Source organism: Trachinotus anak, unplaced genomic scaffold (assembly GCF_046630095.1).
Source record: "Trachinotus anak isolate AG129_WGS33_773 ecotype Australia unplaced genomic scaffold, CSIRO_AGI_Tana_v1 ptg000012l, whole genome shotgun sequence".
NCBI classification, from domain to species: domain Eukaryota; kingdom Metazoa; phylum Chordata; class Actinopteri; order Carangiformes; family Carangidae; genus Trachinotus; species Trachinotus anak.
The window spans coordinates 873074-889370 of record NW_027273863.1 but is presented as its reverse complement, the minus strand read 5'-3'; the positions used below and the strand labels follow the sequence as shown (position 1 = coordinate 889370).

Sequence of the window (16297 nt, the reverse complement as noted above, 5' to 3'; positions counted from 1 at the left end):
ATATATATATATATAAATAAAACTGTTTTTTCTTTACACTTCTATAAATACACTGAGAGTTGTGTAACTATGGCGTTAGATCAGTTAATGCTTTCCTAAATAAAGTAATAGGGAATAAGTAGAGTTAAAAAATGTCCAAATGTTAAATATATCATGTGTGGTTGGCAAGTCCATTTTTATTTGTTCTTCAAATGTGTAAAGGCAAGAGATGTCCAGTTGTCCATTCAGGTGTGGCTAGAAGGCAGTGACAAAATAAACAGAATAACTGAATCATTAAACTAACAATCTGTATGTTTATTTAGTGGTTTATTTCCACTAAGTAAGTTCAGAGTAAATGTGCTTAATTACTTCCCACCACTGATGTCTACAGGTGAGATAAAAATACTTGTCTATTTGGATTTTTATATGTTTGTATATTTTTGGTCATTGGATTTACAACTAATAATTTATCTTTGTCCCCAATAAACTGTTTTATAGGAATGTATGATTTAACTGTTGCAAATTTCTTACTGTAGTTTATAAAACACTGTGTAAATACAGGACAAAATTCAATTTACCCCCATTGCATTGGCATGGAGGCAGAAATCTCTAGTAGAGATAATTATTTTTATATTCTTTAATTTCGTTGTTGATTCATCTGCCAATTGTTTTATCAAATAATCGATAATCATTCATTCTACAAAATATCATAAAATTGTCAAAACAGCACAGAGTCCAAGGTGATGTCTTACAATATCTTGTTTTGTCCGTCCAACAGTCTAAAACCCACAAGTATTCACTTTACGATCACATAAAATGAAAAAAAGCAGTAAATCCCATTGGTGAAAGGAAACCAGGTAATTTTTTTGGCATTTTTTTCTTGAAAAAATTACAAAAAAATAATTGCATATAAAAGCAGTTGTTGATGGGCGACCTGATGGCTTGATGCATAACTACACCACAAGAGTTAAGGAGTGAACATGTTTTTTAAAAATGCATCTGCCTGATCATGATCAGAAACTGTGTTCACAAATACCTTGGACATACAGTGTGATAAAGCTTCTATGGTTTTATTAGAGATTATACCCTCCAGTATGATTAAACTTGTTTTGGATCCCAGAAAATTACACAGTTTAAGTGTTTCTTCATAGTTTTATTCTCGTGGAACATTCTCTGAAACCAAATAAACAGCTCTTTAGTGTCATGTGAGTTCCAGCAAGTCTTTGAAACATTACTCATTTTTACTGATGTATGGAGCGTTGGTCTGGGAGCAAACATCGTCATAGTGTCTTTCACTATCAGTGAGACTTGTGATAAGGTTTTCTTCTTTGTTGAATTCGGCATTCTTTGATTTCTACACTGTGCGCTGTGGCTGTTTCCATGTTCGCTGTTCTGTTCCATTTAAAAGTAACAGCACTGAGATTCAGCCACAACATCACCTCCTCCTCATTTTCTCTCCTCCTCCGTGTCTCTGCCCAGCCAGCTGAGTTTTTCCATAGACTGCTTATGGTCTGCTCACCTCTTTCTCCTAATCATCCTCCTCTTTCCTCTGTTGTCAGGGTTACAGAGATCTGGGAAGGCATCTGATGTCTCTCTATTTCTCTTCACTCTTAATCTCCTCACTTCCCCTCTTCTCCTCCTCGCTCCGTTGGCCATCTGACAGAGATGTGGTAAGACTTCAGCTCCTCCTCAGATACGAAGTCAGGGGCACGGCTCATTAGGTCATGACCCCGGAACGACTTGGGGAAGGCAATGACATCACGAATGCTGGGAGCCCCGACCATGATGGAGACAAGCCGGTCCAAACCTAGAAAAGCACGGACGAGTGATCAGACAACTTAATAAATATACAATAATTTTCACATTTTCAGCAGGATAATTATACATTTTTAATAGTAGTATTACACTTTTCATTTAATTTATTGTATATACTATATGCTCTGCCCAGTGCACTGCTGCCACTTTAAATTGTATCTTGACAGATATGCAAAACTGATCTGTAAAATGTAAATGTTCTGCTGGCTCACTGATGCCCTGCATTCAGCAACACGGCGCTGTGGCCCCTCTGCAGTTCCCAGTGGTCCTTGAACCCATCCCCTGTGGTGGCAATGAACATGGCTCCCGGCTGACCCCACAACCCCGTCCCCACCTGGACAGCCCAGAAGAGGCCCCAGCTGCAGTCCCAGCGTGGACTGTGAGAGAGTGCGGCACCATCTCCACTGATCCTATAGACAAGTTTCCTGTTTCTGAGCAGCCAAGGATGCACATGCATCAGGGGGTTCCAAAACTCATTGCTGCAATATTATATTAAGCCCCTTGTGGAAACAACTAAAATGAACTTAGATGTGAATTTGTATGTCATACCCATCCTTGCATTTGATTAAGCTCTGGCTAGCTAACATTGTCCAATGAAAAACCTGAGCTGGTAGCAAAGATCAGTCTGACAAAACTCTACAGCAGTGGTTGGCCCACGGGCCAAAACTGGCCCCCCAGCAATAATATCTGGCCCACCATATTATTTTGATAATCATATATTTTTTTAACTCTTAAAATATTGAACTAACAGGCTCACATTAGGCTATAGCTAAGGTAGAAATAGAGAATCTCCCACCACCTGAAGATGCTTATTACACTTTTATCCACGTTGAGAGTGAATGACAGACACAAACAGTCACATCAGGCGTCTGCGCACAGCACCTGGTCTGACAACAGATCTCTATCATGGCAGCAGCAGTTACCCACTGAGTCACTTCCTCTTTAGTGATTTTTGTCTTTTTATCTAACAAGCTTTTAGCTTCAATCATGAAGAGTTCTGACAGAAAGTTCCAAAGGTTCTGTCACTTGCTTGACAGAGCTCTGAAATAGCGGACATGAGATGTGTATAAGAAAAAATAACACCAGTTCATTAAATCAGTCAAATGTTTAATATGTGACTGTGGGCCACAGAGCCTCATGTGAACAGTAATAAAGCAAATTTAAGTTGCATTTTTATCGACCAATTCCTTAGATTAGCCTTTGACTATGTTCTGGCCCACTATGTAATGGGTTAGAAAAAAAACTGGCCCAAAGCCAAACTTACTTGCCGACACCTGCTCTACAGGTTGTGGGAAATGAGCTGTGAGTAATTTTATGTTTTTTTTGTGAGTTACCTAAAGCAATGCCTCCATGTGGTGGTGCTCCTGAGTCCAGAGCCTCCAGCAGGTGAGAGAGGAGACTGGGATCCTCCTGCAGCAGACACATGTCAAAACTTGTTATAATCTGCAATTGATTCAACCCAGTTCCAGAGGTAGACTGAACACTGGCAGGACATAAAATGACTTACCTTGAGGATATTCTTGAGCACATGAAGCTGCTCTGAGGCTTTGTGGATACGGATGGATCCTCCTCCAATCTCACAGCCATTCAACACCAGGTCATAGTGCTGACCACGCACCTGGGACAGTTAAGATACACAGCATGAGGCTTGCACTCTCCAAGATGGATAGTTATTGAACTTGACTTCCTGCTTGTATGCCTCAACCACTCAGACTAGTTTCAGGTTACATCCCTGTTTATCCAGAATCATAAAATAGTAATCATTTGTGTGTAATTTTGTCATAATTGCAGTATGAATCTTTGAGTTGCAGCTAAAAACGTATTTTGTGAGGTCACTGTGACCATGGCCTTTGACTTTTGACCATTGTGACAGTTTGTGACACCATCAAAATCTAATCAGTTCTGCTTGAGTCCAAGTGAATGTTGATTTGAATAGAGCTACAAGCCAACCAATCTAAATATGGGTACAAATCAACAAATCAGCTTACGGCTACAGAGCACTCAATCAGAGCAGCTACAAACCAACTAACCAATCAGAATAAAGCCAACCAAACCACCCAAAAACATAATGCCTCCTGTCCTGGCTGTTGCCGACACAGAGGCATAAAAAAGGCATTTAAACAGATTGTGAGAGAATCTACATGACTACCTTGTGTGGCTCTGTGTAGAGTAACTGTGTGTCCTCCGGCAGTGCAGCAGTAAATGGATGATGGGCTGACTCCAGCTGCTCTGGCTCATCTTCTTTAGGCAAGAAGAGAGGGAAGTCCACAACCCACAGGAAGTGGAGCGCTGATGGGTCTCGTAGTGAAACACTGTGAGACTCCAGGAACTCTGCACACTGTAGGCGAAGACTACCCAGCATAGGGCGCTGAGAGCAGAGCAGGGGAAGATACAGGAGAGAGGAAGGGTGGGAGGGAAGGACACAGGAAGAGACATGTATAATCAGGTTTCTTTCAGTTCTCTCTGTCTCTGCTTATTATTCCCCTTCATCAGTCTAATGCAAGTTTGATCATGATTCTATTACCACAGTGTGGAGGGAACCAGCTGCCATCAGCAGCAGGTCTCCAGGTTTGGCTTGTGTCCTGCTCAACAGCTCCTCTGTGGTAGAGGCAGACAGCAGCTTTTTCAGGGCAGACTTCAGCGTCCCATCTGCTCTGACCAGCACCACGCTCAGCTCCTAGGGACAAAACATGCAAGAAAAAAGGCTCAATTAGGGTACACTGGGCGTGGACACAATATTATCACACCTGTAAAATTCACCCTCACATAATGTTTGTGAAGCTTCCTCAGTTGTGTTTTGTTTAGGCTGCACAGAGCAATGTTGCTTCTTCTCTGCAGAATGTTTGACAGGATTGTGTTGCTGTAATTTTGTATCGCTTTCATGTGCATTATGATCAGTTTTGGGCAAGTTACTCAGGAAGAGTAATAAGTTACTTTTTTACTTACTTACTTCATTATTCCTTTAAAAGTAATAGTATTGCTTTACTGATTACTTCATATCAGAAGTAATTAGTTACATTACTATATTACTTTCCCTTCACAAAAATATCAAACACTGCACATTTAGGTTGATGCTGTAGCTTCCTGTTTTGTTATTTCAGCCCCAACATATTATGCAATGTCCCAGAAGTGAAATAATGATGATATCTCACAGCAGCTTCTCAAACTGCTCAAACCTCTCATCAGACAGTCTGTTTCTTGTCGGAGTAAGGACCAAACCTCCTGATTTAAGAAGCCGCTCCTCAGGTGAGCTAGATGCTCGGAGTGTTGTACTTCTCTCCTGCCCTCATCTCTCACCCTTTGGAGTTTTAACCTCAGACATATAGCAGCTGCAAGAAGAGCATCTTTGCTATACAGGACATCAGCAGAACGACTTCATCATAAGGCAATGCTGATAGGATTAGTAACACTAATATTATTACTGTTTTACAACTACTTGTTACTGGGGAAAGTAATAAAATTACAGTAATTTGTTACTGAGTAACGTGCTACTGCCCAACACTGATTATGATAATCAGCTTTAGCATGTTAGCAGCACGGCTCTAGGGATGGAATGTCAGTCTGTCAGTACGTCGGTGCACCACTTTAGTCTAGACAAAAATATCTCAACAGCTACTTGATAGATTGGAATGAAAAAAAAAGAGGGAAAACAAATCTACCTGTTCAAACTGAGTCTTAGCTGTTTGTTTCAGTTCTTCCAAATCTTTCCCAGAGAAAAGTTTCTGTAGTCAAACAGAAAGAAAATCACAGATATCAGATAATAGCAACCTGTTACATATCAAACACAGGTTTCATGTCTCTTTATTGTACCAAACAATACAGTGCAGAGCATTTCAGCCACAGAAAATGTTTCTTCTCTCACCGCTCCACCGGGGACACAGATGGCCTGAACGCTGCCTCCTGGTTGGCTGACAGCTGATCTGAGGAATTCAATTTCCGTGGATAAGAAAACCTCAGTGAGGTCAATCAACTGGACAAGATGAAAGACAGGGATTCAGACAGAGAGACAGTTGCACAAATATAGGACACTAAATTTGATGTAAAAACAGCTGGTTAGAGCAAGATTAGACCGATAGCCAGCTATCTTTGAGCTTAACTCAGCTTTTCTGGCATTGCAAAGCTGAGCAGACTCATCATCACCACCTAGCTCTACAGGGACAGAAGTACTAACTTGACAGTAAAGTGACAAATAGATTAATAGATATATTAATACGTCAGTAGAACTGCTTTGCTTTTCTAGACTTTCCAGAGCTTCTAACAAAGTGACACACTAAATACAGAATGAATGACAGATGCATTAGCTGCATTTGCACTAAATGTATTTCATTCTGACAGGGTCATCATAACTGTAGATTGATTTTCTATATCTTTACTCCAAAATCCCAGCTCAAAATGACCCAATAACAGCAATTAGCTCCAAGTAAATTATAATTGCAATATTTCAGACAGACCATATCAGACATTAAGTACTTTTCTTCTCCACAGAAAAAGTCACATATTCAGACTGTAACAGTTTGTTCATCATGAGACGAAAAAGTTAATCCAGGATCAACAAAGTTAGGCTCAGTGCAGGAGGAAACTTGAAGGGAACCAGACTGATTTGACTTCGCTTCAAGATACTAGCCCCAAGTGTTAGGTGCAGGATTCAAATGATATTATTCCAAACTAAATACTCATGTCATCTCACCTTTAAATAACCACGATCAAGAGATTCAGGATGGCTTTGTATGAGTTGATGACCAGTTTAAAATCAATGTTTGTTTGTACATTTTATTAAAGTATGTGTAACTCTAAAATTAGATTGTATTAATCAGCAAATCTGAAGACAAATGTATGAAAATCATTCAAAAAGGCAGAGCAAGTTTAATCTCAACAGTAATACCAGTAATTGCAGTCATTAAATTACCTTTATTCTGTTCTTCTGCAAAAGGGTTCAGTTCATTTGAGCCTCATCAAAGCACAAGAAATGATCTGATAACCAGTTATCTAAGAGACATTAAGAAACAAACAAACCACAAGCACCCACCTTCATACTGAACCTAGTGTCAGGTTTGTCGACGCCGTAGTCCCTCATGGCCTCTTCATATGTCATGGTTTGGAAAGGAACCTTAATTGAACCTTGCTCTGCAGGCCAGGAGTACTGTAACAAACCCTCCACGAGGGACATGATACCTGCCTGGTCCACAAAAGACATCTCAATGTCGACCTGGGAGAAATAACGAGAGGACAGCTCAGATACGACTGATTAGGATTGTATCGGCTGGTAAGATTCAAGTCAGCACCTGAATAACGATACAACAGTGACTCTGATGAAAAACAGGGCAAACCAGATCTCATCAGCCAGAAGAAAAGGGAACACGAGCGTGCTAAAGCTTCTGTACCACTCATCCCAACATTCAGCTACTGAATGTGGTAAATGAGGTGAAGGGTGAAATCCCCCAGTGTTTTGTAGGAAAATAAACAATAAAGTGCAGAACATTAGAAAACTGGTCTCAAGACTCAGACTCAGTTCTGTTTACCTGTGTTTTCCCACACAGTACAGCAGTGAGGATTTGCACCCATGTGACCCAGGTTTGACTCCTGGTACAGCAAGAACTCAAGTAACTTCACCGTCTGAAGTCTGAATTCTTAGACTGGATCTGAATATTACAGCATCAACTCTGATCACACAAGTGTGAAACTAAAAAAAGGAAGTATTTAAAATGTTTTATTATATTTAACTCTCACCTGGGTGAACTCAGGCTGCCGGTCTGGTTTGGAGCCTTCATCTCTGTAGCACCGAGCCATCTGGAAGTACCTGCCACAGTGAGAAAGACAAAGTGACAGCATGTTGAATCAAAGCATCAAAACCCTGGCTCTGTTCCAGGTAAAGATAAAAACAGCTAGAACAAGGAAACTTGTTATCTAAAGTCTAAAATGTCTGTTTTCACAGTGTAAGATAGCAGTTAACTCTTGGTCAGTGACCACTGGGCTTGTTTGAGATGAACTGCACCTGATCTGGAAATTGGGAAAAAACTAGGCTACTGCAGGGAGGTGTGATAAAAACCTGCTTATCTCAAAATCCTGAAATCTTACTTCTGATAAACATATTGTAGACAAGAAGTATACTAGGCTGTGTGTAATATAGGCTACTGAATGTATCCAGCCTCTCTGACTGATAAATGTTGCCATCGATCACAAGCCACTTATTCTGTTAATATAATATTAATAATAATCATCATCATCATCCTAATCATAATTTACTTGTACAGAACCTTTCATGCAAAGATGCACCCTAAGGTTCTTTACATACTACATTCAAAAACAAAGGTCAAAAACTAAAATGAAAATGAACCATGTGTGTTAAAAAAAAAAACAAAATTGGTAAAAGTTTCCCCAAGTTTACAATGTATGTCTTATTCACCCATTCATACACACATTGACACACTGATGAGGCAGCATCAGGAGAGGTCCAGTGTCCTGCTCGAGGACACTTAAACACGCTCTCTGGAGCAGCCGGGGATCAAACTAGGGAGCAATTACTAGATGACCACTCCACCTCGAGCCTCAAGCCTCAGTCAAGTAGTGGAAAAATATTTAGTGTAGTGGACCCACCTGTCTATACCAGCCACCATGAGAAGCTGTTTAAACTGCTGTGGACTCTGGGGCAGGGAGAAGAACCGGCCAGGCTCTCTGGAAGGAACCACAAACTCTTTGGCTCCCTGGAATAGAAAAGAACATACAACATCTGGGCCTCGGTTAAATATCAGACATCATAATGTGTTAGTTGTGCTTTGCTCCAAAATGGGAACTTTAGAGAAATGTGACAGTGTGAATTCTTCCGTTCTCTGTATGTTTCCATTGCCAAAAAAAAAGCAATCTTACCCCTGGTGTTCTTTTGAACAAAGTAGGAGTTTCCACATCGACAAAATCTGCAAATTACAAAACACACACATTGTGAAAGTCACGCATTAGACAGCAAGAAGGAACTAGATCCTGTTCCTGGAGCCTCATGCGCAAACATTGCATTTGCACAAAACCGTGCGTATGGCACCTCTCACGCTCACGGTCAGATATGTCAAAAGTGAAAAGTTCCTCCTCGTCAGCTGCATGTCTGGTGTACGTACATTTGTAATGTTTCTAGTCAACTAGTGACACCTGGAGGCGATGCAGTGAAAAGACTTTCATTAGGAACTGGGGTCTCACACGCATAGACAAATGGGCCTTATTGGAAAAAATAACACATCCATGTGTATGCACTTAAATAAGTGGACATATACATGCACCAAAGGATGCATTACACACCCTAATAACAATGGCAGAATTAGAAGGGAATAGATATTTAGAGAGCACACATATTTTTGCAATGACTGGCATAGCAGCTGTTTCAGATTTCAGAGACTGGTCAGGACTGTTCCAGTTGTCCTTGAGCCATGCCGTGACAGCTGTATGGGACAGGATCATCCGTATGTCAGTCAGGTATACAGAGTTGACCAGGAATACATGAAAGCACAATTTGCAGCGAGAGCCAGTTTCTTCGTCTGCACAAGAAAAGGCTACAAGTTGGCAGAGTGTGTGATGGGTGGCTTCTTGGCAAGCAATTAATTCACAAGTTCAATTAATTTTAAAATCCACTTCTAAGTTAATAACCCTCTGAATCCAATGGAAGCATAGTCGCCCCCAAATATCATGTATCTAGAGCATCATTGCTCCTCTGGTTTGAGAGACATGCCAATCACCCTGATGTTTGTCCATCTGTGCTTCCATCGATAAACTAACGCTTTGGAAAAGGTTCCGATTGTCTCATCTTTTGCCTGATGCACTGCTGCATTACATCTGTACAAACAGACAGGTGACAAATTACAGGACAAATCTGAAAATCACCGGAGAAACTGGATGACAGTACCCCTGTCCACAGGGCACAAGGCCTCATTGATAAGCATGAATATGACATGAATCAAATGACAGTCACCAGATCTCAACCCAACTGAACACAACAGAGTTCAGAGTCTTGTAGAATCAATGCCAAGAAGCACTGAAGCTGTTCTGATGGCAACACCTGACTAAAACACTGTTTTTTTCCTTTAGTTTGTCACCTGTCTGTATGTGGAAAATACTGTACGGTGGACGTAAATAGTATATGAAATAAACCAAATACTACTGTTATTATTTTAGTTATTTCACTCAAGGGAACATGTGTAGAAGAGTTATACCTTATTCAGGTGCAGGGCATATTTATACTCATTAGCATAGTAAATTTGGGGGAGAGAGAGAGGGTGGAGTGTAGTGCTTATGCACGAGCACTCAATTTCATGTTAACTGGGATTTACAGAGAAAATGTGTGTGGAATCCTGCCAGCACATGGTTTCATACATCTGAAGCTTTCCCGCTTCGTGCGTGTGGGACTTCAGGTGTGAATTCTATGCAGATCTTTGTAGATGAGGCCCCTGGTTGCTACTGTTTATGTGTAGTGTTTGTATGGGTTTCCTCTGTACTCTGTTCCTCACAGGCAGGTTATGATAGGTGGTAAAAGGACTGAGCAGAGAAAATGAATCTCTCTCTCTCTCTCCGTACCGTGTACATTACAGAGGTACTCCCTCATCTTCATCACCAGCTGAGATCTGAGTCTGAGGTTTCTCTGCATCTGAGAGGACCTCAGGTCCAGGTAGCGATATTGCATCCGCAACGACTCCGACTTCTGTACAATCGAAAAACACAAACACAGAACAAAAGCACAACTGATTGTGATAATTAACAATAATAAAACCTGTTTCTTGCTCAGAGCATTTGTAAAATGTTGCATATGCATGTAATATAAACCACCTACTTTGACAAAGTCTTTAATCTCAAAAGGCAATTTGCGGCACACGTTGAAAACTTCCATGTTCTCAGCAAGGACTTCTATTTCTCCTGTTGGCATCCCCTGTTGAATACAGCAGAATGAGAGGACAAGGCACTCTACACAATAAATGTCTTGTGTTAAATGCTAAATGTCACTCTGCAAATTCTGCTTAACTTTGCTGCAACTAGTAATTTTAATCCGATAAAATCAATAATTAAATCCTTGATATGACTGAGGATGTTTACTGAAGATGGTGTTTTCAATTCAATTCAATTCAATTTTATTTGTATAGCGCCAAATCATAATATACATTATCTCAAGGCTCTTTACAGGGTCAGGTCAAGACCTTACTTTGTTACAGAATAAACCCAACAGTTCCCACAAAGAGCAAGCGCTAGGCGACAGGGGGGAGGAAAAACTCCCTTTTAACAGGAAGAAACCTCCAACAGAACCGGGCTCAGGGTGGGGGGGGGGGTCTGCCTCGACCGGTTGGGTTTAGGAGAAGATAGAAAGAGGGGGAGGGGGAGGAGAGGGGAGAGAAGAGAGAGAGAGAGAGACCAGGAACAGCTGTGTCGGTAATGGTGTTATCAATAATAATGACAGGTAACAGTGGTTAATAGTAAAGATGAGTAGTAGTGGATCTGGATCCTGCTGCTCCAGAGGCAGAGAGACCTGCAGAATGAGGACAGAGAGAGGGAGAGAGAGGAGAAGCACAAACTACAGGAGAGAAAAAATACAAAGTTAATGGCATGAAGTCATCGAGAGAGAGCGGGGGAGAGAGACAGAAATAGGGAGAGAGCGCCCAGTGAATCATGGGAATCCCCCAGCAGTCTAGCTCTATAGCAGCATAACTAAGGGATGGGTCAGGACATACCCGAGCCAGCCCTAACTATAAGCTTTACTAAACAAGACAGTTTTAAGCCTGATCTTAAAGGTAGAGAGGGTGTCTGCCTCCCGAACCCACACTGGGAGCTGGTTCCACAGGAGAGGAGCCTGATAGCTGAAGGCTCTGCCCCCCATTCTGCTCTTACAAACTCTGGGAACCACAAGTTGACCTGCATTTAGAGAGCGAAGTGTCCTATTGGGAAAATAGGGAACTATAAGCTCTCCAAGGTACGATGGTGCCTGACCATTAATGGCTTTGTAGGTGAGGAGGAGGATTTTAAATTCGATTCTGGATTTTACAGGGAGCCAATGCAGAGAGGCTAACACAGGAGAGATGTGATCACGTTTCCTAGTTCCTGTCAGTACTCGTGCTGCCGCATTCTGGATCAGTTGGAGGCTTTTTACTGCATTTTTGGGACATCCTGACAATAAAGAGTTACAGTAGTCCAGTCTTGAGGTAACAAATGCATGAACTAGTTTTTCAGCTTCCTTTAGACACAGAATGGGTCTGATTTTAGCAATATTGCGCAGGTGGAAGAAGGCTGTCCTAGAGACTTGCTTTATATGTGAAGTAAAGGACAAGTCCTGGTCAAAAATGACACCAAGGTTTCTGACTGTAGCACTGGAGGCCAAGGTGATGTCATCCATGTTTGCATTTCTTATTTATGTATTCCCATGTGGTCTAGCTGTTAGGATTCCTGGTTTTCACCCAGGCAGCCCAGTCTCAACTCTTCACAGCTGTGTCTCGTTCTTAGGCAGGTTCAGCCTCAGACTCAGATCACATTAGACCTGGTTCTGGATGGTTCTGCTCACAAAAGAACATCACTCCAATCAGAGCTACGAAACTTCTGAACTTGAAAGGCTCCACCCTGAGAGGGGCAGTCAGCATTTGTGGTTGAACGATACAGTTCTGTGCTATGCCAAAAGGTGTGCAACGTTTTGCAACAGCTTTTGAGATACAGTATACTTTAATGGGTTGACTACTTTCTGATGTTAGTATACAAGTGAACACAGAGGAACAGGAGTGTAAACATGTCTGTCAGTCCATTTAATTGTCCTGTTAGCAGACTGTTTTCTAACTGTGAGGCGTGCATCACTAGATGAAAGCCAAAGATACTGCGTGAGGTAAAAGGGAAGTTAGTTATTGCATTGTTTTATTGCACATTGATTTGGCCCTTTAACCAACCATCAGTTGGAGCTGCAGCAGTGACTCTGACACACAGCTCACGGAAGCCTCTAAATTCACTGATCATTATTCCAATCTGAATATGATCCAGTGTGACTTAGGATATAGTTTTGGATTTGATTTGATTTTAAAATTCTTTTATTAGTTTATAAGGCACTACATGGTTTTGCACCAGACTATCTAACAGAGAAATTTTTGGTTTATGAGTCAGGAAGGCCTCATCATCTTTTAGCTGTTCGTCAAAGCAGAACAAAAACATCTGGTGTTGCTGCTTTCAGCCATTATGCTCCAGGACGCTGGAACAGCCTTCCAGAGGATGTGAGAGGAGCTGGAAATATTGATATTTTTAAACGCAAACTTAAAACCCACCTTTTCAGTCTGGCTTTTATGTAGTGTTTTATAATTTGATGGATTTTGTATTTTTATTTTTTATAATTTTTGATTTTAAGATTTTACTTTTACCTTTATTTTTATCATTATTTATTTCATTATTGTATTTGATCACCATTTTTACTATTTTATTCAAATAGAGTTATTTTAAGTAATGTTTTATATTGCCCTATTTCTATTTCTTCCTTTATTATTTCTAATATTCTTTATTGTTATTGTTACTGTTATCCCTTGTTTTGTCAGTCACTTTGTCAAGCACTTTGAATGGCATTTGATTTGTTTGAAAAGTGTTTTATAAATAAAGTGTGATTAATTGGTCGATCGATTGATCAATTGATTGATTGATTGATTGATTGATAATTATCTCTAATGTCCATCACCACTAAACATCAATAAATCCACAGAAATCCTAGAAAAAAGATGTTCAGGGATGATTATCCCCAAACAGAAGTAAGATTACTTATTACAAATAATAACAGGGGAGATAAAATCCATAATATCCATATAGAATAGACAATGGTGCTGGTGGGGTGCAGTCGCCTCAATTTTATCTGAGGGGAGGTCTACAGTGACGGACTTTGAAAACCTCTGAACGTTCAACACCTTCCTCCTTATTCTCACAGAAAAAGTGTCTTTCTGTGGTTTAACAGTGCTGAATGTCCTCATATGGATAAAAACATCTGCCAGCCATTGTCTAATATTATACACAAACACACACCTGGTTCTCCTGCCCTGCTGGTCGTCGTCTGACAGTTCCTGTAACCTTGATGACGGACTCTGCTGTGAGGGCGCACAGCACTGCTTTCAAAGCACTTGCAGACTTAAACCGAGGAAAAAAAGGTACAATTTCTGATTTATAGCATACCTTTCTGTTATTTTCTTGTTTTTTAATTTCATTATCATTACAACTACATGTAAAACTCATAACAGACAATGTATTGTGTTACTTGGCGGTTTTCATCCTTACTTTTTCTTGAGGAATTAAAATTTGTGTCAGGCCACTGAAATCTCGCAAGATGACAAAGAGGTCTTGTCTGTTGAAGGCAGAAGCACATTGTTAAAACAGAACTTTGCATGAGTCTTCATGGGAGTCAAACGACCAACACTACTTCCTACACAACAGTGAGGAGGTGAGCCGATGAACATGAACATGCTGAGTACAGTTTACTGACATCACAAGGTCAGGGGCAGTGAAGTTCACATTTTAGCCATGCTAGTGGCATAGCTCTGCCACTCAGTTGGTCCACCACTTTGGTCCAGACTGAAATATCTCAACAACTAGTGAACAGATTGTGAGGTGAGAAATTTTGAAAAGAATATTCATGGTTCCCAGAGGATGAATCCTGGTGACTTTGGTGATACTTTGACTTTTCCTCTGGTGCCACCATGAGGCTGGCATTTTTGGCTTTGAGTAATATTTCTTGACAACTATGGAATGTAGAATGTGTAGTTGTTCATTGCCATGAAGACATTAGATTATGATAACTTTATCCTCTGACTTTCCATCTGCTGCTATCATCGGGTCTGAATTGTAATTTGTCCAATACTTTGTCTGCTGAACTAAAAACAATCCAATCGGCCTCGGCTGTATCCTGTGTTTTCTGCTAATTAGGCTATGTTAGCATGGTAACATGCTAAACTAAAATGGCAAAACATGGTAAACTTTACTGTAAGCATGTTAGCATGCTAATGTTAGCATTTAGCTCATGTGCCACTGTGCCTATTCTAAGTAAAGTCTTGCGTAGCTGCTGGCGTAGCTGTACACTCTAAAGTCTTTTTACCTGTCAACTCTCACTGCCACTGTTTAAAGTCAACGTCTTACACAGCTTTAAAGAAGCATTTTGATATCATATGTCATTGTGCCAACGGCAGTAAGAGAGTAACACCTGAGATACTGGACCCAACCGCACAGAGTGACTGTGTCTCCTACATGACGCGGCCTCAGTTCTCCACATGTGTGGCTCCTGAGTGACAAACTGCTGGGACCTGATAACAAAACAGAGTTAGGTTAGTTTCAACTTTCAGAATCCCAGAAGATGAACATCTTAGTGTACAATGACATATTGTATAAATACCAACGTAAAGCACCAGCAAATCAGATTTACTGACCTTTAGCAGGAATGATAAGGACACATTTTATTTGACACATTTTACTCTATGGCCACATTTTATATTCATAAATGTAATTCTCAAATGTTTTCCCCAACTTTTGCCAGTGAAATAAAATGCAGACAGAAAAGCTGTCTGTGTTGCTCTTTGGCGTTTTTATGTAGTTGTTGCCCATCGGTATGTTTTGTGTAGCCAGCTTCACCCTGTCTAACAGTCTTCTTGTTAACTGGAATAAAACCACATTAAGTATAGAAAGCAAAAAAGAAAAGAAAAATCTAGGTAATTCTCTATTTCAGTGACCTAAAGACCTATGATCAGTGGAGATAACCTTTTACTAACTTTATTGGAAATCAAGCTGAAAGTCCACATCTAAAATCCACATAAACATGTACAGATTGTACAACTCTTCTCATGAATTTCCCAGCACATTAATACAGAGGTAACACATCTCCATGAGTTTCCTTGGGCAGCTTCAGGCGTGGTGTCTGCAACCCTTTGAGTATTTGATGTGAATGCACATCATTATACAGGCGCACATGATGAACAAGGTCGACTACTAAAATCAAGCAGTCGATCGACCACTGGGTGAAATACCTGCCGTGTGAGCATCAGACTTGTGAAGCGAGTGTGAGCAGCTCAGGCGTCTCAGGTCAGCTCTCCACGGGTCGAGTCCCCGTCCTGGGCTCAAAGCTTCGGGGTGAGCTCTCAGTCCGGTGACGCCTCTCTGCAGAAGAAACCCGCGTCTTGCTGCCGCTCTCACGCAAAGTGAGACACCGAGCTGATGTAACATGGTCCAGGGCCACGAGGTGTGCGCCCGGTGGTCCTCACACGGAGACACACTTCTGCGAGGAGCCCCCAGACCGGGTCGCGCTGTGTGCTGGATGGGAGAGCTCCGCCGTCACTCGGCCAGGGCTGGGCTCCGCACGTCCCGGCCTCCTGGTCGGCTGTGGCAGGGCGGCTCTCCGCTCGCGTGGATGGGCTCCTCTGTCAACTGTGCGTCGGGTCGAGGCGCATCAGTTCCTGCAGTCGGTGATACGTCAACGGATGTGTCGCCATGTTGTTTGGCCCAAAGTAATCAATCTCCAACATAATCGATTTAAATCGGCAAAAGG

General features: G+C 41.3%; 2 protein-coding genes across 2 annotated transcripts; both read right to left on the bottom strand.

The window, feature by feature from the left end:
• Positions 1-601: 601 nt before the first annotated feature.
• On the bottom strand, positions 602-16293 carry dars2 (aspartyl-tRNA synthetase 2, mitochondrial). The gene is made up of 17 exons (XM_071491894.1): positions 15780-16293; positions 14963-15062; positions 14044-14110; positions 13795-13896; positions 10601-10696; positions 10348-10471; positions 8659-8705; positions 8389-8495; positions 7522-7591; positions 6821-7000; positions 5657-5764; positions 5454-5516; positions 4319-4471; positions 3944-4162; positions 3302-3412; positions 3129-3204; positions 602-1786 (listed from the first exon to the last, which is right to left on the bottom strand). Exons 1-17 carry the CDS (start codon positions 15973-15975, stop codon positions 1599-1601), a joined length of 2007 nt encoding a protein of 668 aa, XP_071347995.1. The 5' UTR covers positions 15976-16293; the 3' UTR covers positions 602-1598.
• Positions 10967-13788, bottom strand: LOC139629345 (uncharacterized). The gene has a single exon (XM_071491902.1). The coding sequence runs from the start codon at positions 12146-12148 to the stop codon at positions 11501-11503; it is 648 nt and encodes a 215-aa protein (XP_071348003.1). The 5' UTR covers positions 12149-13788; the 3' UTR covers positions 10967-11500.
• Positions 16294-16297: the final 4 nt, after the last annotated feature.

Bases quoted from the DNA above. Each gene is read 5' to 3' on its own strand.
- dars2 (XM_071491894.1), bottom strand. From the start codon at position 15,975: ATGTTACATCAGCTCGGTGTCTCACTTTGCGTGAGAGCGGCAGCAAGA. The intron at 13,897-14,043 runs GTAAGGATGAAA...CCTCGGTTTAAG, and splicing joins TTTTAATTCCTCAAGAAAAA to TCTGCAAGTGCTTTGAAAGC. The intron at 5,517-5,656 runs GTGAGAGAAGAA...GTTTGACTACAG, and splicing joins TCTGTGTCCCCGGTGGAGCG to AAACTTTTCTCTGGGAAAGA.
- LOC139629345 (XM_071491902.1), bottom strand. From the start codon at position 12,148: ATGGATGACATCACCTTGGCCTCCAGTGCTACAGTCAGAAACCTTGGT.